Source organism: Thalassophryne amazonica, chromosome 3 (genome assembly GCF_902500255.1).
Source record: "Thalassophryne amazonica chromosome 3, fThaAma1.1, whole genome shotgun sequence".
Classification (NCBI taxonomy): Eukaryota; Metazoa; Chordata; class Actinopteri; order Batrachoidiformes; family Batrachoididae; genus Thalassophryne; species Thalassophryne amazonica.
Window position 1 is genome coordinate 135,563,539 of NC_047105.1, and position 26,881 is coordinate 135,590,419.

General features: G+C 45.2%; 1 protein-coding gene across 3 annotated transcripts in view; it reads right to left on the reverse strand.

Moving 5' to 3' along the window:
* Positions 1-583: 583 nt before the first annotated feature.
* The window catches only part of pdzrn3b (PDZ domain containing RING finger 3b), a 441,562-nt gene continuing 415,264 nt past the window's right edge, over positions 584-26,881 (reverse strand). For all 3 annotated transcript variants that reach the window (XM_034167479.1, XM_034167481.1, XM_034167480.1), the window contains 4 exons: positions 18,444-18,506; positions 17,179-17,280; positions 6,171-6,287; positions 584-2,927 (listed from right to left, as the gene is read on the reverse strand). In XM_034167479.1, coding sequence (XP_034023370.1) covers positions 1,416-2,927; positions 6,171-6,287; positions 17,179-17,280; positions 18,444-18,506 — 1,794 coding nt within the window. In that variant the 3' untranslated portion in view covers positions 584-1,415. The remainder of the gene's footprint in view (positions 2,928-6,170; positions 6,288-17,178; positions 17,281-18,443; positions 18,507-26,881) is intronic.

Consider the following 26,881-nt stretch of genomic DNA (forward strand, 5'->3'; position numbering starts at 1 on the left):
CAGCCAGGTTAGACCTTACTCATGTGAAGTGCCCTGAGGCAGCTTTACTGTGATTTGGCGCTGTATGAATGAAATTAATTTAACTGAATTAACCAGGAAGAGAAAATGTCATCTTTCCAGTCTTAGCATCCCTTCATCTCAAACCCTCCCTCTTCCCCATCTTTTCTCTGCTTCAAGTAGAAGGAATGTCAGTTGGAGCCCTTAAACTGGTCTGACACCTCTCCATGTGGGAAAAGCCTGATGTATGTTAATGTGAGTCCAACCAGGTTCTTGGTAGAGGCTCACGTGCCCTAAATGTGCAGACATGACCAGTCCGCCAATGTAAAAAAAAAAAGCTCAGAGAGGATGGGTTGCTCCATCCTCTGGGTAGGATGCCAATAAACTACTCAATGTTTACATTGAACATTGGCTGTTGTATTAATGTTTAAAATGAGATTTCGACCACATTTATGTCTGATGTCATCGTGAAGAATACATTATATTACAATTTTAGTATGATTAAGACATCTTTACAAAACCTGTTATTTGTAAGAAATATGTACATATTTTATATTACACTTGTGACAAAAAACAATTTCCAACATTTGAAAGTCATCATATATAAAACAATAATTTATTATTTCTCTCATTTTACAAGACAGTAAATTGTGTGACTAAGGATTTGCTATGCAGTTTTTGTTCAGTATATCAAACACGACAAAGCAAAATGGACTACAATGTGGTTGCAGAATAAAAAGACATTTCAGTTTGAACAATGTGACAAAAAAAAATGTTTCTCTTAACACACACACACAGATATCATGTTATGTTACTTTGCGTAAGTGAAACAGCGTCGATGGCAGGAATTCTGGAAAATCAGCACCATTCCATATAAAGAGGAGCGGTTATAAAATTCTTGTGTATTAGTTTATAAAAGCCCTTTTGAAAAGGATTACTTGTTCTGTGGTGCAGGAAAATACTGTTTCCAAAAGCATAAAGTGTGTAACAGGAAAACATTGAAAAGTATATAGTACAAACAATATAATGTAAAATTGTGTAAATGCTGGCTGGTTTTATTATAAACGGCACACAGATTTTACACAGTTGTAATAAACCTTCTTACAAAGCCAAATATTTTGTTTCAAAATGTTTTCAAGCAGAAAGTTAGAAAACATTATTGAAAATAATCTGAAAACCTTTCATTCAGGGTCATGTGTAATTATGTCTCAAAGTCCAGCCACTGTCAGGAACGTGAACTGGACCTTCTCTTCACTACGTAGTGTACTCCAGAAAAAAACCCCCCAAAAAATCTATTTACAAAATGTTGCCACATTAACTGAGGCAGGTAACTTGCCCCTACATAGCACCGTCTGATTTACGGTCCATCACGTTCCTTCTCGCCCACTCTGACCGTTCACCTGAACCCAAAACAGGATCTAGACTGTGGTCACAGACAGCAAGGAGTTATAGACCCGTGTACCGTCAGGGGACTTGGTTCCATGGGTCAGCAGTTCCTGAATGGTCATCCAATTATCAAATATTTTCTTGTTCCTCTTTTTCATCATCTTTTTGTGGCTTAGTTCAATGATACTGGGTTCCTTTTTGTCCTCTGGTCCCGCCTGCTCCTTCAGACAGTCGGAGCGGCTCTGCTTCATGAACTCGCGCCGCTGCTTCTGTTCTTTGGCACGGATGGCGTGTTGCTTCCTTTCTTCCTTGCTCCAGTAGCGTCCCATCTTCAGCTCACTTATGGCATCATCATCTGTGGTCATGCCACTGCGCTCCTCGTGAATTCGGAGGGCACGCTCACGCAGGAGCTTGTCCCTAACAGGGCGCTTGGTGATGTAGCGGGTACCGTCACTGCGGATTTTCACCTTCCACTCCATCTTAGGCTCCAGGTCAGTGGGAGCGATGGGGTCTCGGCACATACTGACCAGGCTCATCTGGCTCTGGGCGTACTCCACGGCTGATTTTTGCTGGATCAGCTGCATGTAGCTCTGGTAGTGCTGTGCATGGGCTGGGATGTGCGCATGCTTGTAAGGTGAATGCGGCTGGGAAAGCATGGCGCACCGACCCGCCTTACTTGACTCTACTTGTTTTCTCTCTTTGGTATCTCCGGGCACAACTCCATCTGGGTCCTTGGGAGAGATTCTGCTGAGGCCGGGGCCAGAAGCTTCCTGGACAGGGGTCAGCAGAGGTTTGGGCATCCTGCCACTGGAGCTGCTCGAGCCAGACGCCCCAGCCAGACCCTGGTCCTCTGCACCTCGACGAAGTGAGTTATCTGGAGACAACTCCAAAGTGAGAGGGGTGCTGCGGCAGCTCTCTCCTGTATTGTAGGCACTGGAACTGTCCTTGTCAGACTTCTCGGGTAGCTCTGTGATATCAGAGAGCTCATGGCGTCGTGCATCAATACTTGTGTTGTAGTTACGGAAGCCACTGTTGTGGAGCATCCAGGACTCACGGAACTGCTCCCTCAGCTGCTGCATCTTGTGGGCACGTACAATGTTCAGGCACTCCAGCTCGATGGTCCGCAGTTCCTCATTGAGGAGCTCTAGTTCTTTGTCGACACCCTCATGGTCTTGGCCTCCTCCGCCCTGACTGAACAGACTCCGAGGTCCATTGCTCCTCATCTGACATTTCAGCTCCAGGAGCTCTCTGAAACGTTCACACTCATCAGCCGGGATGCCAAGGAAGTCGGTGTCTGCGTAGTCTGCAGAGATAAAGGACTCGCTGCTGAAGGGCAGGTCTGTGCTGCCCAGCGTGTCCTGGCTGTAGGTCAGTTTTCTGCAGCTGCCCAGTGTGTTGGTTTGGTCATCGCCAAGGATCTCCTGCTCTGAGCTCTCTTCATTACGAGTGCTGTCATCGGTGCGGCCGACCCCGCTGTCCTTCTCGTGGTGGTTGGATAGCAGCGTGGCGGTGTCTGTGGTCCCGCCGTCCTCCTCGTGTTTCTTCTGTCAAAAGAAACCAAAATGACTCAGAAATACTGCTGCTACCAAGCTGAAAGTGCTCTTAGTTAAAAAAAAAACAAAAAAAAAAACAATAATGACTCAAACCTCCAACACTTGAAAACAATTTTGTCCAGTTCAGAACTACAATGGGACAATTTCCAAATTTAGCAAAAGGAACAATGTTGTTCCTTTTGCTAAATCTGGAAACTGTCCCCGTTGCAAAAACTCCAAAAGCAAAATTCCAAAGCACCAGGAACACTCCTTTAGTCTCAGAGTGTGGCTCAGGACGGTGAATGTTTTAAATTCATTTGAACTTTGTGACAGTTACCCTCCAAAGTGATCTGTGCCCTCCTGCAACAATATCGGGGCCCCCAGATTGGGAACCACCTCTGTAGGTGAACGGAATCAAGTTACCAATTGAATTGGAGTTGTGTTTAATTAATTACTTTCACCTATTTGTTATCTTGTCAAAACTGTTAGTTAGCATGTATGTTAGTTTTTTTTGTAATCATTAAATTTTTCACATTTAACTCGTTCTGCAGAACACAGTTTACAACGCAGACTCTTGCAACTTCACATGTGGCAGTCCTTTCAGCATACAAAAGGATTAAGCTTAAGATCAAAGGTCACAAAAAGCTCAAACACTAAATTCAACAAAACAACTTTCCTGGTCACAATTTTTAAAATTTTGCCTCCAACCTTTGCATGAATATAGTGAATGGCCCTGCCCATAACCCATTACCTGGGATAACTGATCAACCCTGACCTTCAGGGTTTTGCTTGAGGTCAAAGATGACCGACAGTTAGATCAAATTTCACATTTGAGTAAAATGTGTTGTGTCATACACCAAATTAAAGGGCTTGATGAGATGATCCAGAATATATATTTAACTTTGAAGTTATGATGTCATTTGTTGAGGTCATGACAAAAAAGTGTCTGAAAAAGTGTGCAAATTATCATTGCAGACTCTTCTAAGTTCATATATACCAGTACTATGGAGATACCTTTCAGCACAAAAAAGGGTCATAGTCAAAGGTCAAGGACACAGGAAGGTCAAACACTAAAGTCACCATAACAACTTCCATTTTTGAGTAAGACATGTTTAGTTGAGTAACTTGTGTGTTGGTTTTTACAAATAAATGTATATTTGTTAATACGTAATTTTTTCATTTGTTAAAAAAGGCATTTACAAAACTGAAAATTCTGTTTGTGAAGTGTAATTCAGGATCACCGATCACATGCATTCATCGCTTTGCTCAATTATGCAATATTGAGACATTCTGAGCTCAAAACTGTTGGTCTATTCACACTCCCATCCAGTGTGCATAGAACACTGGCAGTGTTCTATGTATTTTAAGGAGTTATCAGGTTGTCCTAAAAGTTCCCTGAAAAGCCTTCAGTTAATTCAAAATGCTGCAGCTAGAGTACTGACGGGGACTAGAAGGAGAGAGCATATCTCACCCATATTGGCCTCTCTTCATTGGCTTCCTGTTAATTCTAGAATAGAATTTAAAATTCTTCTTCTTACTTATAAGGTTTTGAATAATCAGGTCCCTTCTTATCTTAGGGACCTCATAGTACCATATCACCCCAATAGACTGCTTCGCTCTCAGACTGCAGGCTTACTTGTAGTTCCTAGGGTTTGTAAGAGTAGAATGGGAGGCAGAGCCTTCAGCTTTCAGGCTCCTCTCCTGTGGAACCAGCTCCCAATTCAGATCAGGGAGACAGACACCCTCTCTACTTTTAAGATTAGGCTTAAAACTTTCCTTTTTGCTAAAGCTTATAGTTATGGCTGGATCAGGTGACCCTGAACCATCCCTTAGTTATGCTGCTATAGACGTAGACTGCTGGGGGGTTCCCATGATGCACTGAGTGTTTCTTTCTCTTTTTGCTCTGTATGCACCACTCGCATTTAATCATTAGTGATTGATCTCTGCTCCCCTCCACAGCATGTCTTTTTCCTGGTTCCTCTCCCTCCGCCCAAACCAGTCCCAGCAGAGGACTGCCCCTCCCAGAGCCTGGTTCTGCTGGAGGTTTCTTCCTGTTAAAAGGGAGTTTTTCCTTCCCACTGTCGCCAAGTGCTTGCTCACAGGGGGTCGTTTTGACCGTTGGGGTTTTTACATAATTATTGTGTGGCCTTGCCTTACAGTATAAAGCGCCTTGGGGCAACTGTTTGTGATTTGGCGCTATATAAATAAATTGATTGATTGATTGAAGGAGTGGGGGAAGTGTTGAGAGGAGACTCATAATGGCTCTGGCGCGTTTTGTCCCGGTTAACGCTCAAACCTTCAGAATTAGGGCAATACTTTAAAGAGAATGTGCGATAATTCACTTTGTAAAAATGACAGAGTGCTGTTAATGTTGTAAACTGTCCGGAATTAGTTTTGTTATAAATTAAACCATGAGTGAAAAGTGCCTTGCTTTAATGTGTCCTGCCACATGTCTGTGTTGTGTGTGAAAAGTGCACTTCCTTACAGCAGTGGGCAGGGTGACTACAAACAAAAGCTCAGGCTCATTGTTTGTTTGGGTTTGTGATCGCTTTTGATTTACTCAGAAGCCTCTGTGGTGATCAAATTCGAAACTGGCTTATCAGTAAGCTGACAGTGGACCTGAGTCAATCCTAAAGTTACCGGTTAACGTAACGTCTGCTGATTTTTTGGTTTATTGTTATAAAAGTTAACTTTCAGTTAGTGGATTAGGGGTTATCCATGCTAACGTTTCAGTTAGCGTGCCCACACTGGTGACCAGCCACGGGCGATGTCAGAATTGTAGTGGGTTGAAAGAGAATGTCAAGCCTTATGTGCCTTATGGCGTTGGAGAGATAGGATGCTGATGAGTTCACCAAACCTGCAATGTCTTTGGAAGCAGAGGGAGCACATGGAGGGCATCGATGTGAACAAAAGAAGAACACACAAAGCGCACACAGAAAGGACCATGTGGGAAGTGATCGCATAACCTTCTTTCTGTCGACCACAGTAACGTAACGGTGAACATCGGTGACCGTGTGGGGCCCAGTTTGACACATATGGCTGGTCCTGTGTTTAATCTCATTTCACATTTGGACTGGAAAACGTGAATCCTGTTTCTGTTGCATCCCGGAGAGGAACCTTATCTCATTCTGCTTTTATTATCTTCTTTAATCAGCTCCATATGTGAAAGAAGCTCGAGTGTGTGTATGCCTGTGTGTGTGTGTGTGTGTGTGTGTGTGTGTGTGTGTGTGTGTGTGTGTGTGTGTGTGCACGTACTTGCTGCAGCATGCTGGCAGTGAACTGCATGGCCTGATGGTGCTGCTGCTCCAGCATGTCCATGTGAAGGTCATCCAGGAAGTCATTCCTGTCGTCATCCATCCAGCCTTCATCCAGCTGATTGACAGCACGGAGAGCAGACACACAAAAACTCAAAACTCCAGCCAACGGTCAGTTCAACATCAATGTACTGTATTACTGTATGTGTGGCCCTGCGACAGACTGCCGTCCTCTCCAGGTGCATCCTGCCCTACTCTCTATGACTGCTGGAAAAGGCTCCAGCCCCCTGCGACCCCGATCCTGGATAAGTGTTTGAAGATGAGCGTGTGTGAGTGTGTGTGTGCTTGCTGGTATGAAAAGAAGAGCTCGTCTGTCAGTTACTATCAATTTGTTTAGTCTATGAAATGTTATGTTATGGTGGATTTAGCACCAGTGGGTGTTTCCAAAGCTGACCTGACCTGGTTGGATCATCATTTGAGTTCATATAAAATTAGAACTCAGCCATCAATCAGAAGAGCTCAGATTACCCGTAAAGACTCCCTGAAAACATCAGGGACGTAGAGCTTCAACCCTCAAAGCACTGAGCTGTAAAAGTGCCAGTACATGGAACCGGTTTTTAAAATCCATAACCCTCTTGGTGTGAGTGACAACAACAGGATGCAAATACATGTTCCTTCTTAAAACACAAATTGAGCATTATTCAGACTCACCAGTACTTCAGACATCACTGGTGTCTGAGGTGCTCAGATATGGCAGCATGAAACAGATGACTATGAATCAGTCTATGGTTCCCCCTGGACAGGACACGTGGACTGAGATGAACTAATGCTGCGTTTACACTTAGGCATGATGTGTTACTCAATCATTTTATTGCCACATTTGTAACATTTGTAACGTGACTCAACGCATCTGAATCGGGTTCTTAGGGTCCTGTGACACCATGACGATTTAGCCAGCGTGTGCTGACAGCTCCATTTCAACCGAGGGGTTCTGATCAGTACTGCATGCTAAGTCTGGCCTGGTTTGCTTTTCCACTGCCGGCAAAACCCTTTTGCTTGGCAGATGGTGCACGTAATTTTTGACGAGCACGTCATCAAGTGTGCGTGCACTATCGTGCGCCCTCTCCCCTCCACACGGAGGAAAAACAGAGTAATTTAACATTTTTTTAATTATACTTTATTTTATTTTTGTCTTGGTGGATCACGGGATTTATTTTCATTGTGGGAAGAATCGACTGATGCCTGCAGTGATGTGAATGAATGAGGCGATGTGACTCTTTCAATTTTCTGAGGCACTTCTTTAAAAATGCTACGTTTTTTCGGCCATGACAAGGAACTAAAGTATTTCCAAAATCAGGAAGCTTTATGTGGATACATTTTTTCAGGCTGTGATGATGAATCCAACTGAAATGAACAGGTGAGATTAACACTTTATATTTACTCAGTGTGTGAATGGTTTTAATACTGCATCAGTCTTTGCATCAGTTGTTCAGTCAATCAATGGACATATTTCGAGTTATGAGTAACTTACAAGAAACGTGTGTCAACAAATCGCATAACTAACCTACAACTTACGGTCTGCGTATACAGGACGTATGAGCCGTATGCTTGCATATGTCAAAAATATTGTGCATGCCCAAACCTTTTCGAAATACTCGCCGTATTATGACGTATATCAGTGTGCTTCAACATGCTCTTAACTTACACTAAACTTACCCATAATTTATTCGACGTACGCCAGTGTATGCCAGCATTTTTAAATAGCTGGCTAAATCATAAATGTGTGACAGAGTGTTAACAGCGTGTCGACTTGTGACATTCATGATATTTGTGGAGCATGTTTTTGGCTGCAAAAAAGTCTTCAATGAATGTGACGACTCACCCTCAATTTGTGGAGTTCACAGCTGAGTGTGTCGAATCGTGGTGATTAGTAACAGAGCGTGACAGCATTCATTGTGTATTCTTCATGGTTGGTGGAGCCCATACTGTCACGCGTCATTACGAATTGACATGAAAAGCTGCCAAGAACTGACACGAATTGTCACACGCTTTTGCGCATCGTTACGTTTCACTGTGTGCCACTACAAATCACTGTTTTCTCTCATGTGTGTGCTCACATTTGATATAAACCTTGTTGCACCACATTTATTCAGCTTGTTTTCGTCCATGACAGCACAAGCTTCCTCCAATCTCAGTATCTCCACCTCCTCCTCCTCTCTCTGCAACTCTATGGCATAGAGCCCAACAAAGCACGCAATCACAAAGTTCTTCTTTTGCAAACAAAACATGACTGTCTTTTTTGCTGCGTGTTTATTTGGATGTTGTGGAGTAATCTGGAGTGATATGAACTGTTCAGAATGACTGTGGGGTGTGTGTGGAGATATATATGTATCTCTCTCTCTCTCTATATATATATATATATATACATCCAGTATTCCATGTCTCCATTTTTTATTTATTTTTTTTAAACTATATGGATTTGATTCATATGTTTTCACGTCAGACAAGCTTGAACCCTTGTGCGCATGCCTGAGTTTTTCCACGCCTGTCGGTAACGTCATTCGCCTGTGAGCACGCCTTGTGGAAGGAGTGGTCCCGCCCCGTCGTCGGATTTTCATTGTCTGGAAATGGCGTAATGATTTGGGGGTTTTTTCCATCAGAATTTCTTCAGAAGCTGTTAGAGACTGGCACCTGGAAATTATTCAAAAAATGTATCTGGCTTTCGGTGAAAATTTTACGGGCTTCACAGAGAATAAGGTCTGGTAGTACAGCTTTAAAGACGCTCAGCGCGCCGCGCTCCGAGCTGCGACGACACGGCACAAGCCACCGGACCATTTCTGAGCTGATGGCTCTGTGGATACGCGACCGTCGTGTGCTCTTTCTCTGGTTATCACAAGAGCTGCATGTAGCAGGATGACCGGCGACAGAGTGGACAAGAGACAGTTTTCCCAACTAAAAATGTTTCTTTTATTTTTCTTCTTTTCCTATTTTCTAAAAGTGCAAATATTTACAGTGCATCCCAAGATGGGCATCAAGAAACAAATGAGCAAGAGTGCCAGACTATATCTATCAAAGACTCTGGGCCACTACTTACATACATGTTCACTGAGACACAACCTTCCCCTCCGACGCTCTCCTCACAACTGAGGCTCTGAGCCCTTTACAGAGTAACAGCCCCTCCCACAGGTAAGCTCCATTCACAAAATAAATCAATCAACTAAATAACAATAACATAAGCACAAACTAACAACCCCCAAAAATACAAACAAAATATATAAACACCCAACACCATTTCCTTTAACCAAAAACCCCTTCTAAGCATAATAAAATGGAATATGAACATCACCAGATAAAACACCCCTGTCTAAAATAGTTTACTCCGCTCAACCCCTGTATTTACACTGAATGGAACATTCACTCGGTTTGCCCCAAAAAAGGAAGCACCTGCATGCCGGCAACCTTGGTGAGTAAGCTTAAACTGTTACAGAAATGTTTTACCAGTGTTTTAAAGAGCACTAAAACAGATGAACTGTTGTGACAGTGTCGTGACACGGACCCACAACAGGGGGCGTTAATGAACGGACAATGGATAAGCCAAAAGTAACAATTTAATGTTGTGAATTGCACAACGACGTACAGACAATAACAATATAGTGACTGTCAATCATACACCAGGTGACGTGTGGGCAGGCTCGACAATAGAAGACGCCTGGCGAGAGAAGAGCCGGATCCCCACACAGCTTCCACCACCAACGGAGCTGAAGAACACCGGAGCCGCCAAGCCCTGCGCCCCAGGTGGCCGCTGTCCTCAGCAGTCAGACCCGGTACTGCTGGCAGAAAACAGAGACAGTCCTGATGAGTGTGAGTTCGCACACTCAGTAATCCCACAGTCAGTGTTTAGTTAGGAGGGAGCACCTCCACCTCCAATCACACACTCGTGCAGCTCCTGTTTCACCACTTATCTGCTTTGGGGTGTGAGGCGAAGCCGTCGCAGATCACACCAAACGCCAATCCCACAGATAAGGACACACCAGGAAAACGGCTGCAAAGAAGTTCAGATTAATACTCAATGTTTTGAGTCAGCAGAGAAAGTTACCTGAATGGTAGCTGATTTCTCGGCGAGGAGGTGGAGTTGCAGTCCGGCCTTTATGGTGATAGTGATGAGATGAATGAGTGACAGCTGGTGCTGAGGATGAGTGACAGCTGTCACTCCCAGTGGCTCCGGCGCCCTCTCGTGCTTGAAGCCCGCACTCCAAGCAGGGCGCCATCTGGTGGTGGTGGGCCAGCAGTACCTCCTCTTCAGCGGCCCACACAACAGGACCCCCCCCTCAACGGGCGCCTCCTGGCGCCCGACCAGGCTTGTCCGGGTGCCGGGCGTAGAATTCGGCCAGGAGGGCCGGGTCCAGGATGAAGCTCCTCTTCACCCAGGAGCGTTCTTCGGGTCCATATCCTTCCCAGTCCACCAAATACTGGAACCCCCGGCCCTTTCGACGAACGTCCTGGAGTCGGCGCACAGTCCAAGCCGGCTCCCCGTCGATGATCCGGGCAGGCGGCGGCGCCGGTCCGGGGGCACAGAGGGGAGAGGTGTGGCAGGGTTTGAGTCTGGAGACATGGAATACTGGATGTATCCGCAGTGAAGCTGGCAGCTTCAGCTTCACTGCGGCTGGACTGAGGACCTTCACGATGGAGAAGGGTCCTACAAATCTGTCCTTCAGCTTCTGGGATTCCGTTTGCAGAGGTATGTCCTTTGTGGATAACCAAACCGCCTGCCTGGGCTGGTATGCAGGGGCCGGGGAACGCCGGCGGTCTGCATGGGCTTTAGCCCTCGTCCGGGCTCTGAGCAGGGCAGAGCGGGCGGTACGCCACACCCGACGGCACTTCCTCAGATGGGCCTGGACCGAGGGCACCCCGACCTCTCCCTCCACTAGCGGAAACAATGGGGGCTGGTACCCCAAACACACCTCAAACGGGGAGAGGCCGGTGGCAGATGAAACTTGGCTATTATGAGCGTACTCGATCCAGGCCAGATGGTCACTCCAGGCCGTCGGGTGCGCAAAGCTCACGCAGCGGAGGGCCTGCTCCAGTTCCTGGTTCGTCCGCTCTGCCTGCCCGTTCGTCTGGGGGTGGTACCCAGACGAGAGACTGACGGTGGCCTCCAGTTCCCTGCAGAAACTCCTCCAGACCTGGGAGGAGAACTGAGGACCACGATCTGAGACAATGTCTGCTGGAATCCCATGCAGACGCACGACGTGGTGGACCAGGAGGTCTGCAGTCTCCTGGGCCGTCGGGAGTTTCGGGAGGGCCATGAAGTGGGCCGCCTTGGAGAACCGGTCCACTATCGTTAAGATGGTGGTGTTGCCCTGGGACGGCGGGAGGCCCGTCACAAAGTCCAGGCCGATATGAGACCAGGGGCGACGAGGCACAGGCAGAGGCTGGAGGAGGCCTTGGGCCTTGTGATGGTCGGCTTTGCCCCTGGCACAGGTGGTGCAGGCCTGGACATACTCCCGGACGTCGGCTTCCATAGACGCCCACCAGAAGCGCTGCCGGACCACTGCCACGGTCCTTCACACCCCTGGGTGACAGGAGAGCTTGGAACCATGACAGAAGTCAAGGACCGCAGCCCTGGCCTTTGGTGGGACGTACAGTTTGTCCTTCGGACCTGTCCCCGGGTCCGGGCTCTATGTCAGGGCCTCCCGGACGGTCTTCTCCACATCCCAGGTAAGGGTGGCCACGACAGTGGACTCGGGGATGATGGTTTCAGGGTGGACTGACAGCTCGGTCTTGACCTCCTCTTCATGCACCCGGGACAGGGCGTCAGATCGTTGGTTCTTTGTCCCGGGGCGGTAGGTGATCCGGAAGTCAAAACGCCCGAAGAACAGCGACCAGCGGGCTTGCCTGGGGTTCAGACGCTTCGCGGTCCGGATGTACTCCAGGTTCCGATGGTCCGTGAAAACCGTAAATGGTACCGATGCTCCCTCCAACAGGTGTCTCCACTCCTCAAGAGCCTCCTTCACCGCAAGAAGTTCCCGATTGCCGACGTCATAGTTCCGTTCAGCTGGGGTCAACCTGCGGGAAAAGTAGGCACATGGATGGAGAACCTTGTCGGACTCCCCGCTCTGGGACAGCACGGCTCCTATCCCTGAGTCAGAGGCATCCACTTCAACAACAAACTGGCGCTTGGGATCGGGCTGCACCAGAACCGGTGCAGTCGAGAACCGGCGTTTCAACTCCCTAAACGCGGCTTCGCACCGATCCGACCAGGTGAAGGGGACTTTTGTGGAGGTCAGGGCTGTCAGGGGTTAACTACCTGACTGTAACCTTGATGAACCTCCGGTAGAAATTTGCAAAACCGAGGAACTGTTGTAGTTTCCTACGGTTCGTTGGTTGGGGCCAATCTCTCACCGCCGCAACCTTGGCCGGATCAGGGGCGACGGAGTTGGAGGAGATTATGAACCCCAAGAAGGACAAAGAAGTGCGGTGGAACTCACACTTCTCGCCCTTCACAAACAGCCGGTTCTCCAACAACCGCTGTAGGACCTGACGTACATGCTTGACATGGGTCTCAGGATCCGGAGAAAAGATGAGCATATCATCTAGATATACGAAGACAAACCGATGCAGGAAGTCCCGCAAGACATCATTAACCAATGCTTGGAACGTCGCGGGCGCATTGGTGAGGCCGAACGGCATGACCAGGTACTCAAAGTGACCTAACGGGGTGTTAAATGCCGTCTTCCACTCGTTTCCCTCCCGGATCCGAACCAGGTGATAAGCATTCCTAAGATCCAATTTCGTGAAAATTTGGGCTCCATGCAGGGGCGTGAACACTGAATCCAACAGAGGTAACGGGTATCGGTTGCAAACCGTGATCTCGTTCAGCCCTCTGTAATCAATGCATGGACGGAGTCCGCCGTCCTTCTTGCCCACAAAAAAGAAACCAGCACCCATCGGGGAGGTGGAGTTCCGGATCAACCCGGCAGCTAACGAGTCCCGGATGTAGGTCTCCAATGATTCGCGTTCCGGACGTGAGAGGTTGTACAGCCTGCTGGACGGGTACTCAGCGCCCGGTATCAAATCAATGGCACAATCGTACGGACGGTGCGGGGGCAGCGTGAGTGCCAGATCCTTGCTGAAGACGTCAGCAAGGTCGTGGTACTCGGCTGGCACCGCCGCCAGATTGGGGGGGGCTAAAACCTCCTCCTTAGCTGTCACACCGGGTGGAACCGAGGATCCTAAACACTCCCGGTGGCAGGTTTCGCTCCACTGAACCACAACCCCAGACGGCCAATCAATCCGGGGATTGTGTTTTAACACCCATGGAAAACCCAAAATCACTCAGGAGGTAGAAGGTGTTACATAAAACACAATCTCCTCCCTGTGATTCCCAGACACCACCAACGTCACTGGCTGTGTCTGGTGTGTGATTAGTGGAAGAAGGGTGCCATCTAGCGCCCGCACCGACAATGGTGACGGTAAGGCCACTAGAGGGAGCCCAACCTCCTTTGCCCATCTGCTATCCAGCAGATTCCCCTCCGACCCCGTGTCCACCAGTGCTGGGGCGTGAAGGGTTAGATCCCCACTCAGGATCATGACTGGGATTCGTGCAGATCGTCGGGGTTTCCCCACGTGGGTGTTGTGACCCACCCTTAGCCCAGTCTCTAAGGACGAGTGCTGCTGTTTTGACCGTTTGGGGCATTCTCTCTGTGTGTGCTCGGTAGAGCTGCAGAGAAAACACTCTCCACGGATCAGCCTCCTTTGTCTCTGATCTGATTGTTTTTTGGCCCTGCTCATTTCCATAGCAACGTCAGCAGGGGGAGCTGTTGTCACGTGGAGAGCCCTGGCAGTGGAGCGTGGGGAAGTCGGCTTCCTTTCAGACCCGGGAGGAAGAGGGACGGCTTGTACCTGACCACGCCCCTCGTCTCGCTGCCGTCGGTGTTCCGTTAATCGGTTGTCTAACCGTATAACCAGGTCGATAAGCCCATCTAAATCCCGCGGCACGTCCTTCGCCACCAGGTGCTCCTTAAGGACCAGAGACAGTCCGTTTACAAAGGCGGCGCGGAGCGCAACAGCATTCCAGCCAGCTCGCGCTGCCGCGATGCGGAAGTCGACTGCATACTTCGCTGCGCTCCGACGCCCCTGCCGTATCGACAGCAGCACACTTGAAGCGGTCTCGCCTCTATGAGGGTGGTCGAACACCTGTCGGAACTCCCTCACAAACTCAGTATAAACCGTTAGGAGCCGTGAATTCTGCTCCCAAAGCGCCGTAGCCCAGGCACGTGCCTCTCCTCGAAGCAAATTGATCACATAAGCCACCCGGCTGGCGTCTGCTGTGTACATGACGGGACGCTGTGAAAAGACGAGCGAGCACTGCATCAAGAAGTCCGTGCACGTCTCCACACAGGCTCCGTACGGCTCCGGAGGGCTTATGTATGCTTCAGGGGACGGTGGGGGGGGTTCGTTGAACGACCAGCGGAATGTCTGTTTCTGGCACATGGTCAGCAGGAGGAGGTGCTGCAGCAGCGCCCTGAGCACGCGCTTCCACCTGGGCAGTGAGAGCCTCCATCCTACGATTGAGAACACTGCTCTGCTCGGTAACTAAGTCCAACCGAGCGGTAAAGGCGGTTAAGATGTGCTGCAGCTCACCCAACACGCCTCCTGCTGGCGCCTGTGCACCTCGCTCTTCCATTGGCTGTTCAAGCGATGGTTGACGCCCCTCGGGATCCATGACGCTGGCCGAGAAATCCTGTTGTGACAGTGTCGTGACACGGACCCACAACAGGGGGCGTTAATGAACGGACAATGGATAAGCCAAAAGTAACAATTTAATGTTGTGAATCGCACAACGACGTACAGACAATAACAATATAGTGACTGTCAATCATACACCAGGTGACATGTGGGCAGGCTCGACGATAGAAGACGCCTGGTGAGAGAAGAGCCGGATCCCCACACAGCTTCCACCACCAACGGAGCTGAAGAACACCGGAGCCGCCAAGCCCTGCGCCCCAGGTGGCCGCTGTCCTCAGCAGTCAGACCCGGTACTGCTGGCAGAAAACAGAGACAGTCCTGATGAGTGTGAGTTCGCACACTCAGTAATCCCACAGTCAGTGTTTAGTTAGGAGGGAGCACCTCCACCTCCAATCACACACTCGTGCAGCTCCTGTTTCACCACTTATCTGGTTTGGGGTGTGAGGCGAAGCCGTTGCAGATCACACCAAACGCCAATCCCACAGATAAGGACACACCAGGAAAACGGCTGCAAAGAAGTTCAGATTAATACTCAATGTTTTGAGTCAGCAGAGAAAGTTACCTGAATGGTAGCTGATTTCTCGGCGAGGAGGTGGAGTTGCAGTCCGGCCTTTATGGTGATGGTGATGAGATGAATGAGTGACAGCTGGTGCTGAGGATGAGTGACAGCTGTCACTCCCAGTGGCTCCGGCGCCCTCTCGTGCTTGAAGCCCGCACTCCAAGCAGGGCGCCATCTGGTGGTGGTGGGCCAGCAGTACCTCCTCTTCAGCGGCCCACACAACATGAACTTTTGTAATGAGTAACGGTATAAGATGCACGTTTTGAAACGCGGTGGAAATAAACACATTGCAACATAAGAAATGCCGGTAGGCCTTTCCCTGCACTCTTAGTCACGATACTAGGTAAAAGTTATGGCAAATGGTGATTACTGACGGTGAATAATGAACCAGGAAAATGAAAACAATACATACAGATGGATGAAAAGTGAAACACAGTCGGCGTCAGTGCAGCATAGTTGTTAAATGCTGGCTAACTGCTGCCCACACGCCATTGACTGCGTAAGCATCACAGCTCAGTCTGTGACACTGGACATCAGCCATTTTCCGGCAGATTTCACTTTTAACAAGAGTTTTTGTCATGGAAAGCCGCGCGGAGGCTTTGCGCGTCACGACCGATTCGCTTTGGAAGCGAGACAAAGGAACACCTCCGTTTCGGTGTGTCAGAGGACAAGTTTGGACATGTCCAGCTCTCCACAATTTCACTGATACTTACTGGACTGGTAAGCACTGAAAGCCGAGACAGACATGTCCAAACTTGTCCTCTGACAAAATCTCTTGTTAAAAGTGAAATCTGCCGGAAAATGGCTGATGTCCAACTCTTATGATAACCAGAGAAAGAGCACACGATGGTCTCGTATCCACAGAGCCATCAGCTCAGAAATGGTCCGGTGGCTTGTGCCGTGTCGTCGCAGCTCGGAGCGCGGCTCGCTGAGCTTCCTTAAAGGGATCCTTAAAGCTGCACTACCAGACCTTATTCTCTGTGAAGCCCGTAAAATTTTCACCGAAAGCCAGATAAATTTTTCGAATAGTTTCCAGGTGCCAGTCTCTAACAACTTCTGAAAAAATTCTGATGGCAAAAAAACTTCAAATCATTCCGCCATTTCCAGACAATGAAAATCCGATGACGGGGCAGGACCACTCCTTCCACAAGGCGTGCTCACAGGCGAATGACGTCACCGTCAGGCGTGGAAAAACTCACGCATGCGCACAAGGGTTCAAGCTTGTCTGACGTGAAACATATGAATCAAATCCATATAGTTTAAAAAAATAAAATAAAAAGGTACGATACTTTATGGACAGACCTCGTATATATATATATATATATATATATAAAAAGTCATCTGATTGGCAACATTCATGAGATTTTTGACAGGACGTGACGATTCACAGTAGCGCGCAGCAGCGCGGGACAATATTTGTGAACATCTAGAATGATTCGTGATGATTTGCACCATTAATTGTAACATGTGGTAACAGGTCATGACAGTCTGTGACGGTGCCTCACGCCTCTGTCCCAAATCATCAAATTCAATTCAAATTCGTGAGCCTCGGTCATAAATGTACATTCGTGACTTGTCGTTATGTGTAAACCCAGCCTAAGTGAAGCGTTTGGTCCAAGTACATAGACAGGAAGCCTGACTGGGAAATGAAACCATGTCTACATATTTTTATTTATATCTAATATAAGATACAATCAGTTACCTGGATCTCCGGTCTGGCCACCAGCAGTGAAATGTTCTGGTTCTCCTCACTGGTCAGTAACACCACAGCATCCTCACGGTTCTGGATCTCAACACCGTTGATCTTTAGGAACAAGGAAATATTCATCTGATTCCAGTTCAAACACTCATCGTTTGGACACTTATGCCACAATGTTTAACCCTCTGGAGTCGAATGACGCGCCTCCACGTCAAAAGTCACATGACCTAATTAAGTGGACATAACACCCAATCCGCTGCACCGTGAGTCTCCCTTGGAATGCGTGTTAAACGTGCAGTTGTCAACCTTTATAGCACTTTTTAAAATTTTGTTAATAGGCCCAGTATAACTTGACTTACGAGTATTTTTTACGCTATGCATTTTTATGAATATTATTGTCATTTTTGCTGCGTGTTTATGTACAAACACGCAGCAAAAAGGATCATTTTCTTCTCTGCTGCAGCAGAGACAGCGGTGGGAAGAAACACGAGTCCTTCTTTTTCATTGGTGGAAAACGCACGGGCTAACCAATCAGAACTCACTAACCTCACGTGTGTTTGATCACAGCCCACTGATCCCACGTGGTTTTGTTTGTGAGTGCGCACTTCACACGCGAAAGGAGTTTCTTTTCTTCCTTCTTCCCTCTCTGCCCGAAGCAACACAAGTAAAAAACAAAACAAAATATGAATTTGTCTTTATCACTGGTGGAAAATAAACTACATAATCCAATAACAATGGACCCTAAGCCACGTAATTTTTTACGTTTTTGAAATTTACAATTTATATTTGCATTCTAAGTTATAAAAATGGTTTGTTAAACATATTTCTGGTTTTCACAGTAAAAAAAAACAAAAAAAAACTTTTTTCTGATTAGAATTTTAGGTTTTGGGGTGAATGTACCTTTACTGTTTTAATGCAGTATGTCAGAATGAAGGAAAAACTGTAAAGTCACACAGGTGAGGTTGTGCTAAAAAAATGACACCAAACAAGGCAAAGTAAACAGTTTTGTAAGGTAAATTATGAAGGTAAAACCAAAAGTAGTCAAAAACGCCAAATTATACCCAGGACTCCAGAGGGTTAAAGCAGAGACGGTAAAATCAAAACTTGGGATGACTACTGTTTGAAAATCAGTTTGAAGTTATGAGCTGCTAATGACAAGAGTGGTAAAAGCACAGCTGAGGAAGTGTGAGGACTTTCAGATCTTAGGGTGTTGACATCAGCATCTCTGCTGCTTCACGTGCACTTATACCCCAGAGGTCAGAGGTTACCTGGATGATTTTGTCTCCTTCCCTGATTCTGCCGTCTCTGGCAGCAATGCTGTTTGGATCGATCTGAAGGAAAGAGAATATAGGAGTGAGAGTCAGACAGCGTCCTCCGCGATGGACTGTATAATCTCTGGGATTTAGACGTGTTGAACTAAGATTAAAAGACAAAGAAACAAAACCAGAGCCAGAAAGCTGAGAACACTGACGAGTTCAACAAAGTCAGAAATAAAGTTAGGGTGAAAGTAAAAGTGGCAGCAGAGGTAACGGTTTAAAATAATCAGACAGTTTTTCAGGATAACAAACTGTTTGTACAAGGACACTCAGAGTCTTACACTTTAACACACAGTCAAGTATACAAAGTATGAACCCAAGATACTACTTCATGTTCTGCGTGGTCAACTTCATTTCATTTGTTAATATTCATCCATTCTTGCATTTAAGACCTGCAGCACAGTCCAAAAATATTTGGTATTTACAATTTGGAAAAGTTTCCATTTTTTCCTCCAACCACTTACAAGCAATGAAGCACTTCAGGTGTCAGTTTGTCTCATTGTTTTGGAAAAATTATCTGCTGGGGACAGGTCATGACTGCAGGCAGGCCAGTTGAATATCCATCCCCTCTTTTGCTGCAGCTATGCCTTTATGTGCGCAGAATGTGGTTTTGCATTGTCTTTTTGAAAAATGTATGGACAGCCATGGAAAAGATGTCATCTTGAAGGCAGCATATAAACTCTCACTGTACTTCTCTGCATTAATGCTGCCATCACAGAATTCCGAGGACTGAATGAAAAGTATTGCCTCCATTTCTTTATTCTGTCAACATTTGGAGCGCTGGTGTAGAACAGGTTTTAATAAGTTCTGTAGCTGTCTACAATCTCAGTTAATGGCAAGCCATCACTGTGAAAGGTTGCTTTGTGATTGTGACAAGAATGGAACCCAGTGAAGGAAGCTCGTCACTACGTTTTAAGCCAGGAGCTGGCATTGAGTTCTTGACAGCAGAAACTGTTGCTCCAGTGGAAATCCATCAAAGAATGCAAGTCGTTTATGGTGATGGATGTGCTGGCACTGGGTCAACAGATGCAACAGATGATGAAGCTGGAACAATGTACAGTAGTGTTCAGAATAATAGTAGTGCTATGTGACTAAAAAGATAAATCCAGGCTTTGAGTATATTTTTTATTGTTACATGGGAAACAAGGTACCAGTAGATTCAGTAGATTCTCACAAATCCAACAAGACCAAGCATGCATGATATGCACACTCTTAAGGCTATGAAATTGGGTTATTAGTAAAAAAAGTAGAAAAGGGGGTGTTCACAATAATAGTAGTATCTGCTGTTGACGCTACAAACTCAAAACTATTATGTTCAAACTGCTTTTTTAGCAATCCTGTGAATCACTAAACTAGTATTTAGTTGTATAACCACAGTTTTTGATGATTTCTTCACATCTGCGAGGGATTCATTTTGTTGGTTTGGAACCAAGATTTTGCTCGTTTACTAGTGTGCTTGGGGTCATTGTCTTGTTGAAACCCATTTCAAGGGCATGTCCTCTTCAGCATAAGGCAACATGACCTCTTCAAGTATTTTGACATATCCAAACTGATCCATGATACCTGGTATGCGATATATAGGCCCAACACCATAGTAGGAGAAACATGCCCATATCATGATGCTTGCACCACCATGCTTCACTGTCTTCACTGTGAACTGTGGCTTGAATTCAGAGTTTGGGGGTCGTCTCACAAACTGTCTGCGGCCCTTGGACCCAAAATGAACAATTTTACTCTCAATTTTTTACTAATATCCCAATTTCATAGCCTTAAGAGTGTGCATATCATGAATGCTTTGTCTTGTTGGATTTGTGAGAATCTACTGAATCTACTGGTACCTTGTTTCCCATGTAACAATAAGAAATATACTCAAAACGTGGATTAATCTTTTTAGTCACATAGCACTACTATTATTCTGAACACTACTGTATTTGTGTGATGATGCACAAGAAGAGAGTTGGCGAATTGATTCAGAGAGAAGCTGCCTACACAGTCGGAACTTCACAGGACTGTCACATTATTGCTCTCCTTGATTATCATAAGATTTGTGCTTGGTAGGTTCCCTGGATGCTCACACCTGAAATGAAAGCTAGCAGACTTGAAATTTGCCAGCAACTTCTGTTACATTATGAGACTGAAGGTGGAGTTTTTCTCCACAATATCATTACTGCAGATAAAACGTGGGTGCACATTATGTACCTGAAACAAAATGTCAGTCTGTGGAATATCGACACAAAGACTCAGACAATTCAAAAACAAACAAGCAAACAAACAACAATAATAATAATAATTGAAATCACAACCTTCAGCTGGAAAAGTCAACAGTTTGTTTTTAGATGAAGATGGTCTTAGTCATATTGAATTCCTGGAACATGGGACAACATCAACTCATTACACAGAGACTCTCCAAACTTTAAAAATGTGCTTATGGAGAATTTGAAGGGAGAAAGAGAATATTTTACTTCTCATACCAGCATGGAAGCTGAAGAGCTACACATTACCACATCCACCACACAGTCCAGACTTGGCTGTGTGTGGTTTCCTTTTTATCCATAAAATAAAGGAAGACCTTTGTGGAAATCACTTCCACTCCAATGATGAAATTCAGACAGCAGTCAGGAGCCTGAAACAGTAAGAGGAGTTCTTCTGTGACAGCTTCACTAAAATTATTCATCGTTGGTAGAAATGTATTCAGTTATCTTGTGACTATGTTGAAAATGAAAGTATGTAATTAAAGTGCAAATTCTAAGCAAAATTTTTGTGTTTCTTTCCTTAAAATATTCTAATCCATTTATTAATTAAGTAATGTTCTTTTCATTCAACCCGCGTATCATGGTATGTCAATCAATCAATCAATCAATTTTATTTATATAGCGCCAAATCACAACAAACAGTTGCCCCAAGGCGCTTTATATTGTAAGGCAAGGCCATACAATAATTACGTAAAAACCCCAACGGTCAAAACGACCCCCTGTGAGCAAGCACTTGGTGACAGTGGGAAGGAAAAACTCCCTTTTAACAGGAAGAAACCTCCAGCAGAACCAGGCTCAGGGAGGGGCAGTCTTCTGCTGGGACTGGTTGGGGCTGAGGGAGAGAACCAGGAAAAAGACATGCTGTGGAGGGGAGCAGAGATCGATCACTAATGATTAAATGCAGAGTGGTGCATACAGAGCAAAAAGAGAAAGAAACACTCAGTGCATCATGGGAACCCCCCAGCAGTCTAAGTCTATAGCAGATGGTTCAGGGTCACCTGATCCAGCCCTAACTATAAGCTTTAGCAAAAAGGAAAGTTTTAAGCCTAATCTTAAAAGTAGAGAGGGTGTCTGTCTCTCTGATCTGAATTGGGAGCTGGTTCCACAGGAGAGGAGCCTGAAAGCTGAAGGCTCTGCCTCCCATTCTGCTCTTACAAATCCTAGGAACTACAAGTAAGCCTGCAGTCTGAGAGCGAAGCGCTCTATTGGGGTGATATGGTACTACGAGGTCCCTAAGATAAGATGGGACCTGATTATTCAAAACCTTATAAGTAAGAAGAAGAATTTTAAATTCTATTCTAGAATTAACAGGAAGCCAATGAAGAGAGGCCAATATGGGTGAGATATGCTCTCTCCTTCTGGTCCCCGTTAGTACTCTAGCTGCAGCATTTTGAATTAACTGAAGGCTTTTCAGGGAACTTTTAGGACAACCTGATAATAATGAATTACAATAGTCCAGCCTAGAGGAAATAAATGTATGAATTAGTTTTTCAGCATCACTCTGAGACAAGACCTTTCTAATTTTAGAGATATTACGTAAATGCAAAAAAGCAGTCCTACATATTTGTTTAATATGCGCATTGAATGACATATCCTGATCAAAAATGACTCCAAGATTTCTCACAGTATTACTAGAGGTCAGGGTAATGCCATCCAGAGTAAGGATCTGGTTAGACACCATGTTTCTAAGATTTGTGGGGCCAAGTACAATAACTTCAGTTTTATCTGAGTTTAAAAGCAGGAAATTAGAGGTAATCCATGTCTTTATGTCTGTAAGACAATCCTGCAGTTTAACTAATTGGTGTGTGTCCTCTGGCTTCATGGATAGATAAAGCTGGGTATCATCTGCGTAACAATGAAAATTTAAGCAATGCCGTCTAATTAAACTGCCTAAGGGAAGCATGTATAAAGTGAATAAAATTGGTCCTAGCACAGAACCTTGTGGAACTCCATAATTAACCTTAGTCTGTGAAGACGATTCCCATTTACATGAACAAATTGTAATCTATTAGATAAATATGATTCAAACCACCGTAGCGCAGTGCCTTTAATACCTATGGCATGCTCTAATCTCTGTAATAAAATTTTATGGTCAACAGTATCAAAAGCAGCACTGAGGTCTAACAGAACAAGCACAGAGATGAGTCCACTGTCTGAGGCCATAAGAAGATCATTTGTAACCTTCACTAATGCTGTTTCTGTACTAAGATGAATTCTAAAACCTGACTGAAACTCTTCAAATAGACCATTCCTCTGCAGATGATCAGTTAGCTGTTTTACAACTACCCTTTCAAGAATTTTTGAGAGAAAAGGAAGGTTGGAGATTGGCCTATAATTAGCTAAGATAGCTGGGTCAAGTGATGGCTTTTTAAGTAATGGTTTAATTACTGCCACCTTAAAAGACCGTGGTACATAGCCAACTAATAAAGATAGATTGATCATATTTAAGATCGAAGCATTAAATAATGGTAGGGCTTCCTTGAGCAGCCTGGTAGGAATGGGGTCTAATAGACATGTTGATGGTTTGGATGAAGTAACTAATGAAAATAACTCAGACAGAACAATCGGAGAGAAAGAGTCTAACCAAATACCGGCATCACTGAAAGCAGCCAAAGATAACCATACGTCTTTGGGATGGTTATGAGTAATTTTTTCTCTAATAGTTAAAATTTTATTAGCAAAGAAAGTCATGAAGTCATTACTAGTTAAAGTTAAAGGAATACTCGGCTCAATAGAGCTCTGAGTCTTTGTCAGCCTCTCTACAGTGCTGAAAAGAAACCTGGGGTTGTTCTTATTTTCTTCAATTAGTGATGAGTAGTAAGATGTCCTAGCTTTACGGAGGGCTTTTTTATAGAGCAACAGACTCTTTTTCCAGGCTAAGTGAAGATCTTCTAAATTAGTGAGACGCCATTTCCTCTCCAACTTACGGGTTATCTGCTTTGAGTTTGTGAGTTATACCATGGAGTCAGGTACTTCTGATTTAAAGCTCTCTTTTTCAGAGGAGCTACAGCATCCAAAGTTGTCTTCAATGAGGATGTAAAACTATTGACGAGATACTCTATCTCACAGAGTTTAGGTAGCTACTCTGCACTGTGTTGGTATATGGCATTAGAGAACATAAAGAAGGAATCATATCCTTAAACCTAGTTACAGTGCTTTCTGAAAGACTTCTAGTGTAATGAAACTTATTCCCCACTGCTGGGTAGTCCATCAGAGTAAATGTAAATGTTATTAAGAAATGATCAGACAGAAGGGAGTTTTCAGGGAATACTGTTAAGTCTTCAATTTCCATAGCATAAGTCAGAACAAGATCTAAGATATGATTAAAGTGGTGGGTGGACTCATTTACATTTTGAGCAAAGCCAATTGAGTCTAATAATAGATTAAATGCAGTGTTGAGGCTGTCATTCTCAGCATCTGTGTGGATGTTAAAATCGCCCACTATAATTATCTTATCTGAGCTAAGCACTAAGTCAGACAAAAGGTCTGAAAATTCACAGAGAAACTCACAGTAACGACCAGGTGGACGATAGATAATAACAAATAAAACTGGTTTTTGGGACTTCCAATTTGGATGGACAAGACTAAGAGTCAAGCTTTCAAATGAATTAAAGCTCTGTCTGGGTTTTTGATTAATTAATAAGCTGGAATGGAAGATCGCTGCTAATCCTCCGCCTCGGCCCGTGCTACGAGCATTCAGGCAGTTAGTGTGACTCGGGGGTGTTGACTCATTTAAACTAACATATTCATCCTGCTGTAACCAGGTTTCTGTAAGGCAGAATAAATCAATATGTTGATCAATTATTATATAATTTACTAACAGGGACTTAGAAGAGAGAGACCTAATGTTTAATAGACCACATTTAACTGTTTTAGTCTGTGGTGCAGTTGAAGGTGCTATATTATTTTTTCTTTTTGAATTTTTATGCTTAAATAGATTTTTGCTGGTTATTGGTGGTCTGGGAGCAGGCACCGTCTCTACGGAGATGGGGTAATGAGGGGATGGCAGGGGGTGAGAAGCTGCAGAGAGGTGTGTAAGACTACAACTCTGCTTCCTGGTCCCATCCCTGGATAGTCACGGTTTGGAGGATTTAAGAAAATTGGCCAGATTTCTAGAAATGAGAGCTGCTCCATCCAAAGTGGGATGGATGCCGTCTCTCCTAACAAGACCAGGTTTTCCCCAAAAGCTTTTCCAATTATCTATGAAGCCCACCTCATTTTAGTGACCTCCGATTGGCGTAACCGGGTGTCATTACTGCCGACGTGAATTACAATCTTACCAAATTTACGCTTAGCCTTAGCCAGCAGTTTCAAATTTCCTTCAATGTCGCCTGCTCTGGCCCCCGGAAGACATTTGACTATGGTTGCTGGTGTCGCTAACTTCACATTTCTCAAAACAGAGTTGCCAATAACCAGAGTTTGATCCTCGGCGGGTGTGTCACCGAGTGGGGAAAAACGGTTAGAAATGTGAACGGGTTGGCGGTGTACACGGGGCTTCTGTTTAGAACTACGCTTCCTGCTCACAGTCACCCAGTCGGCCTGCTTTCCCGGCTGCTCGGGATCTGCCAGAGGGAAACTAATGGCGGCTAAGCTACCTTGGTCCGCATCGACTACAGGGGCCTGGCTAGCTGTAGAATTTTCCACGGTGCGGAGCCGAGCCTCCAATTCGCCCAGCCTGGCCTCCAAAGCTACGAATAAGCTACACTTATTACAAGTATCATTACTGCTAAAGGAGGCCGAGGAATAACTAAACATTTCACACCCAGAGCAGAAAAGTGCGGGAGAGACAGGAGAAGCCGCCATGCTAAACCGACTAAGAGCTAGTAGCTGCGCTAAGCTAGCGGATTCCTAAAAACACACAAAATGAATAATGTGTAAATAATTTAGAGGTGATTCAGCAGAGGGAGTGCTTTAGTTAAGGCACGTGAAGATTACACTGTGAAACAAATCGTTATCTAGTTAACTAGATCAATCTAACTGCGCAGATTAAACAGCTAACAGATACAGCAAAACACCGCTGTGCTCCGGAACAGGAAGTGATACAATACCGCAGTGAGAGCCAACCGTCATGGTATGTGATTGTGTCACACAATCACATACCATGACAGACCCTGGCTTTAGACTTTTTGCTGATAACAGTCTGGTTGTTTCTTTTCGTCTCTGGTCCAGAGCACATGGTGTCCATTTCTTCAAAAAAAAAAAAAAAAAAACCACCAACAACAAAAAACAAAACATCTGGAACACTGATTCATCTGACCACAATACAAGTTTCCACTGTGCAACGTCCAACCCAGATGTCTCCGACCCAGAGAAGTGGATGTCACTTTTGGACAAGGTTAACATAAGATTTCTTTTTTGTACAGTAAAGTTTAAATAGCATATGTGAATGTAATTCTGTGTTGCAAACGTTTCCCAAAGTAATCTCTTGCCTTTGTGGTTATATCGTTTATTGATGAATGATGGTTCTTGAAACAGTGCCATCTGAGATCATCGGTGTTCAGCTTATGCTTGTGCCCTTCACACGCTGAATTCCTCCACATTCCTTGAATCATTTAATGATCTTATTGCACTGTAGAAGGAGAAATATTCAATTCCCTTCTGATCTTTCTTTAAGGAACATTGTTTTTAAACATTTCAATAGTTCTCTCACACATATGTTGGCATACTGGAGATCCTCTGTCTATCTTTTCTCCTCAGAGGCAAGGACATTTGTGGATATTGCTTTGACACCAAATTTATTCATTAGCTTTCTGTACCTGCTTACTCCAATTAAGAATCAGACAGACCACACCCTCAGTTTCCAATTCACTTAAGCCACCCAGAGGGAACCTATGCAAACATACAAACTTCACACAGAAAGACCCAGGTGGGAAGCGACCCCACAACCTTCTTGCAACCTTCTTGCTTGCTGTGAGGCACCCGTGCTAACCACTAAAGCCACCTTAAATACCACTAAAGCCCACTTAAATACCAAATCATGATTACAATCATTTGTTGAAATAACATGTTGAATTAGTATTTATTTTTTTTACGTCATAACTAGAATACCATCAGCCATAAAGGCCTGCAACAACAGGAGAGTCCAATTTTTTTATAAACTAAAAAATGAGTTAAATCTAGAGCAAAAAACTCACCAAA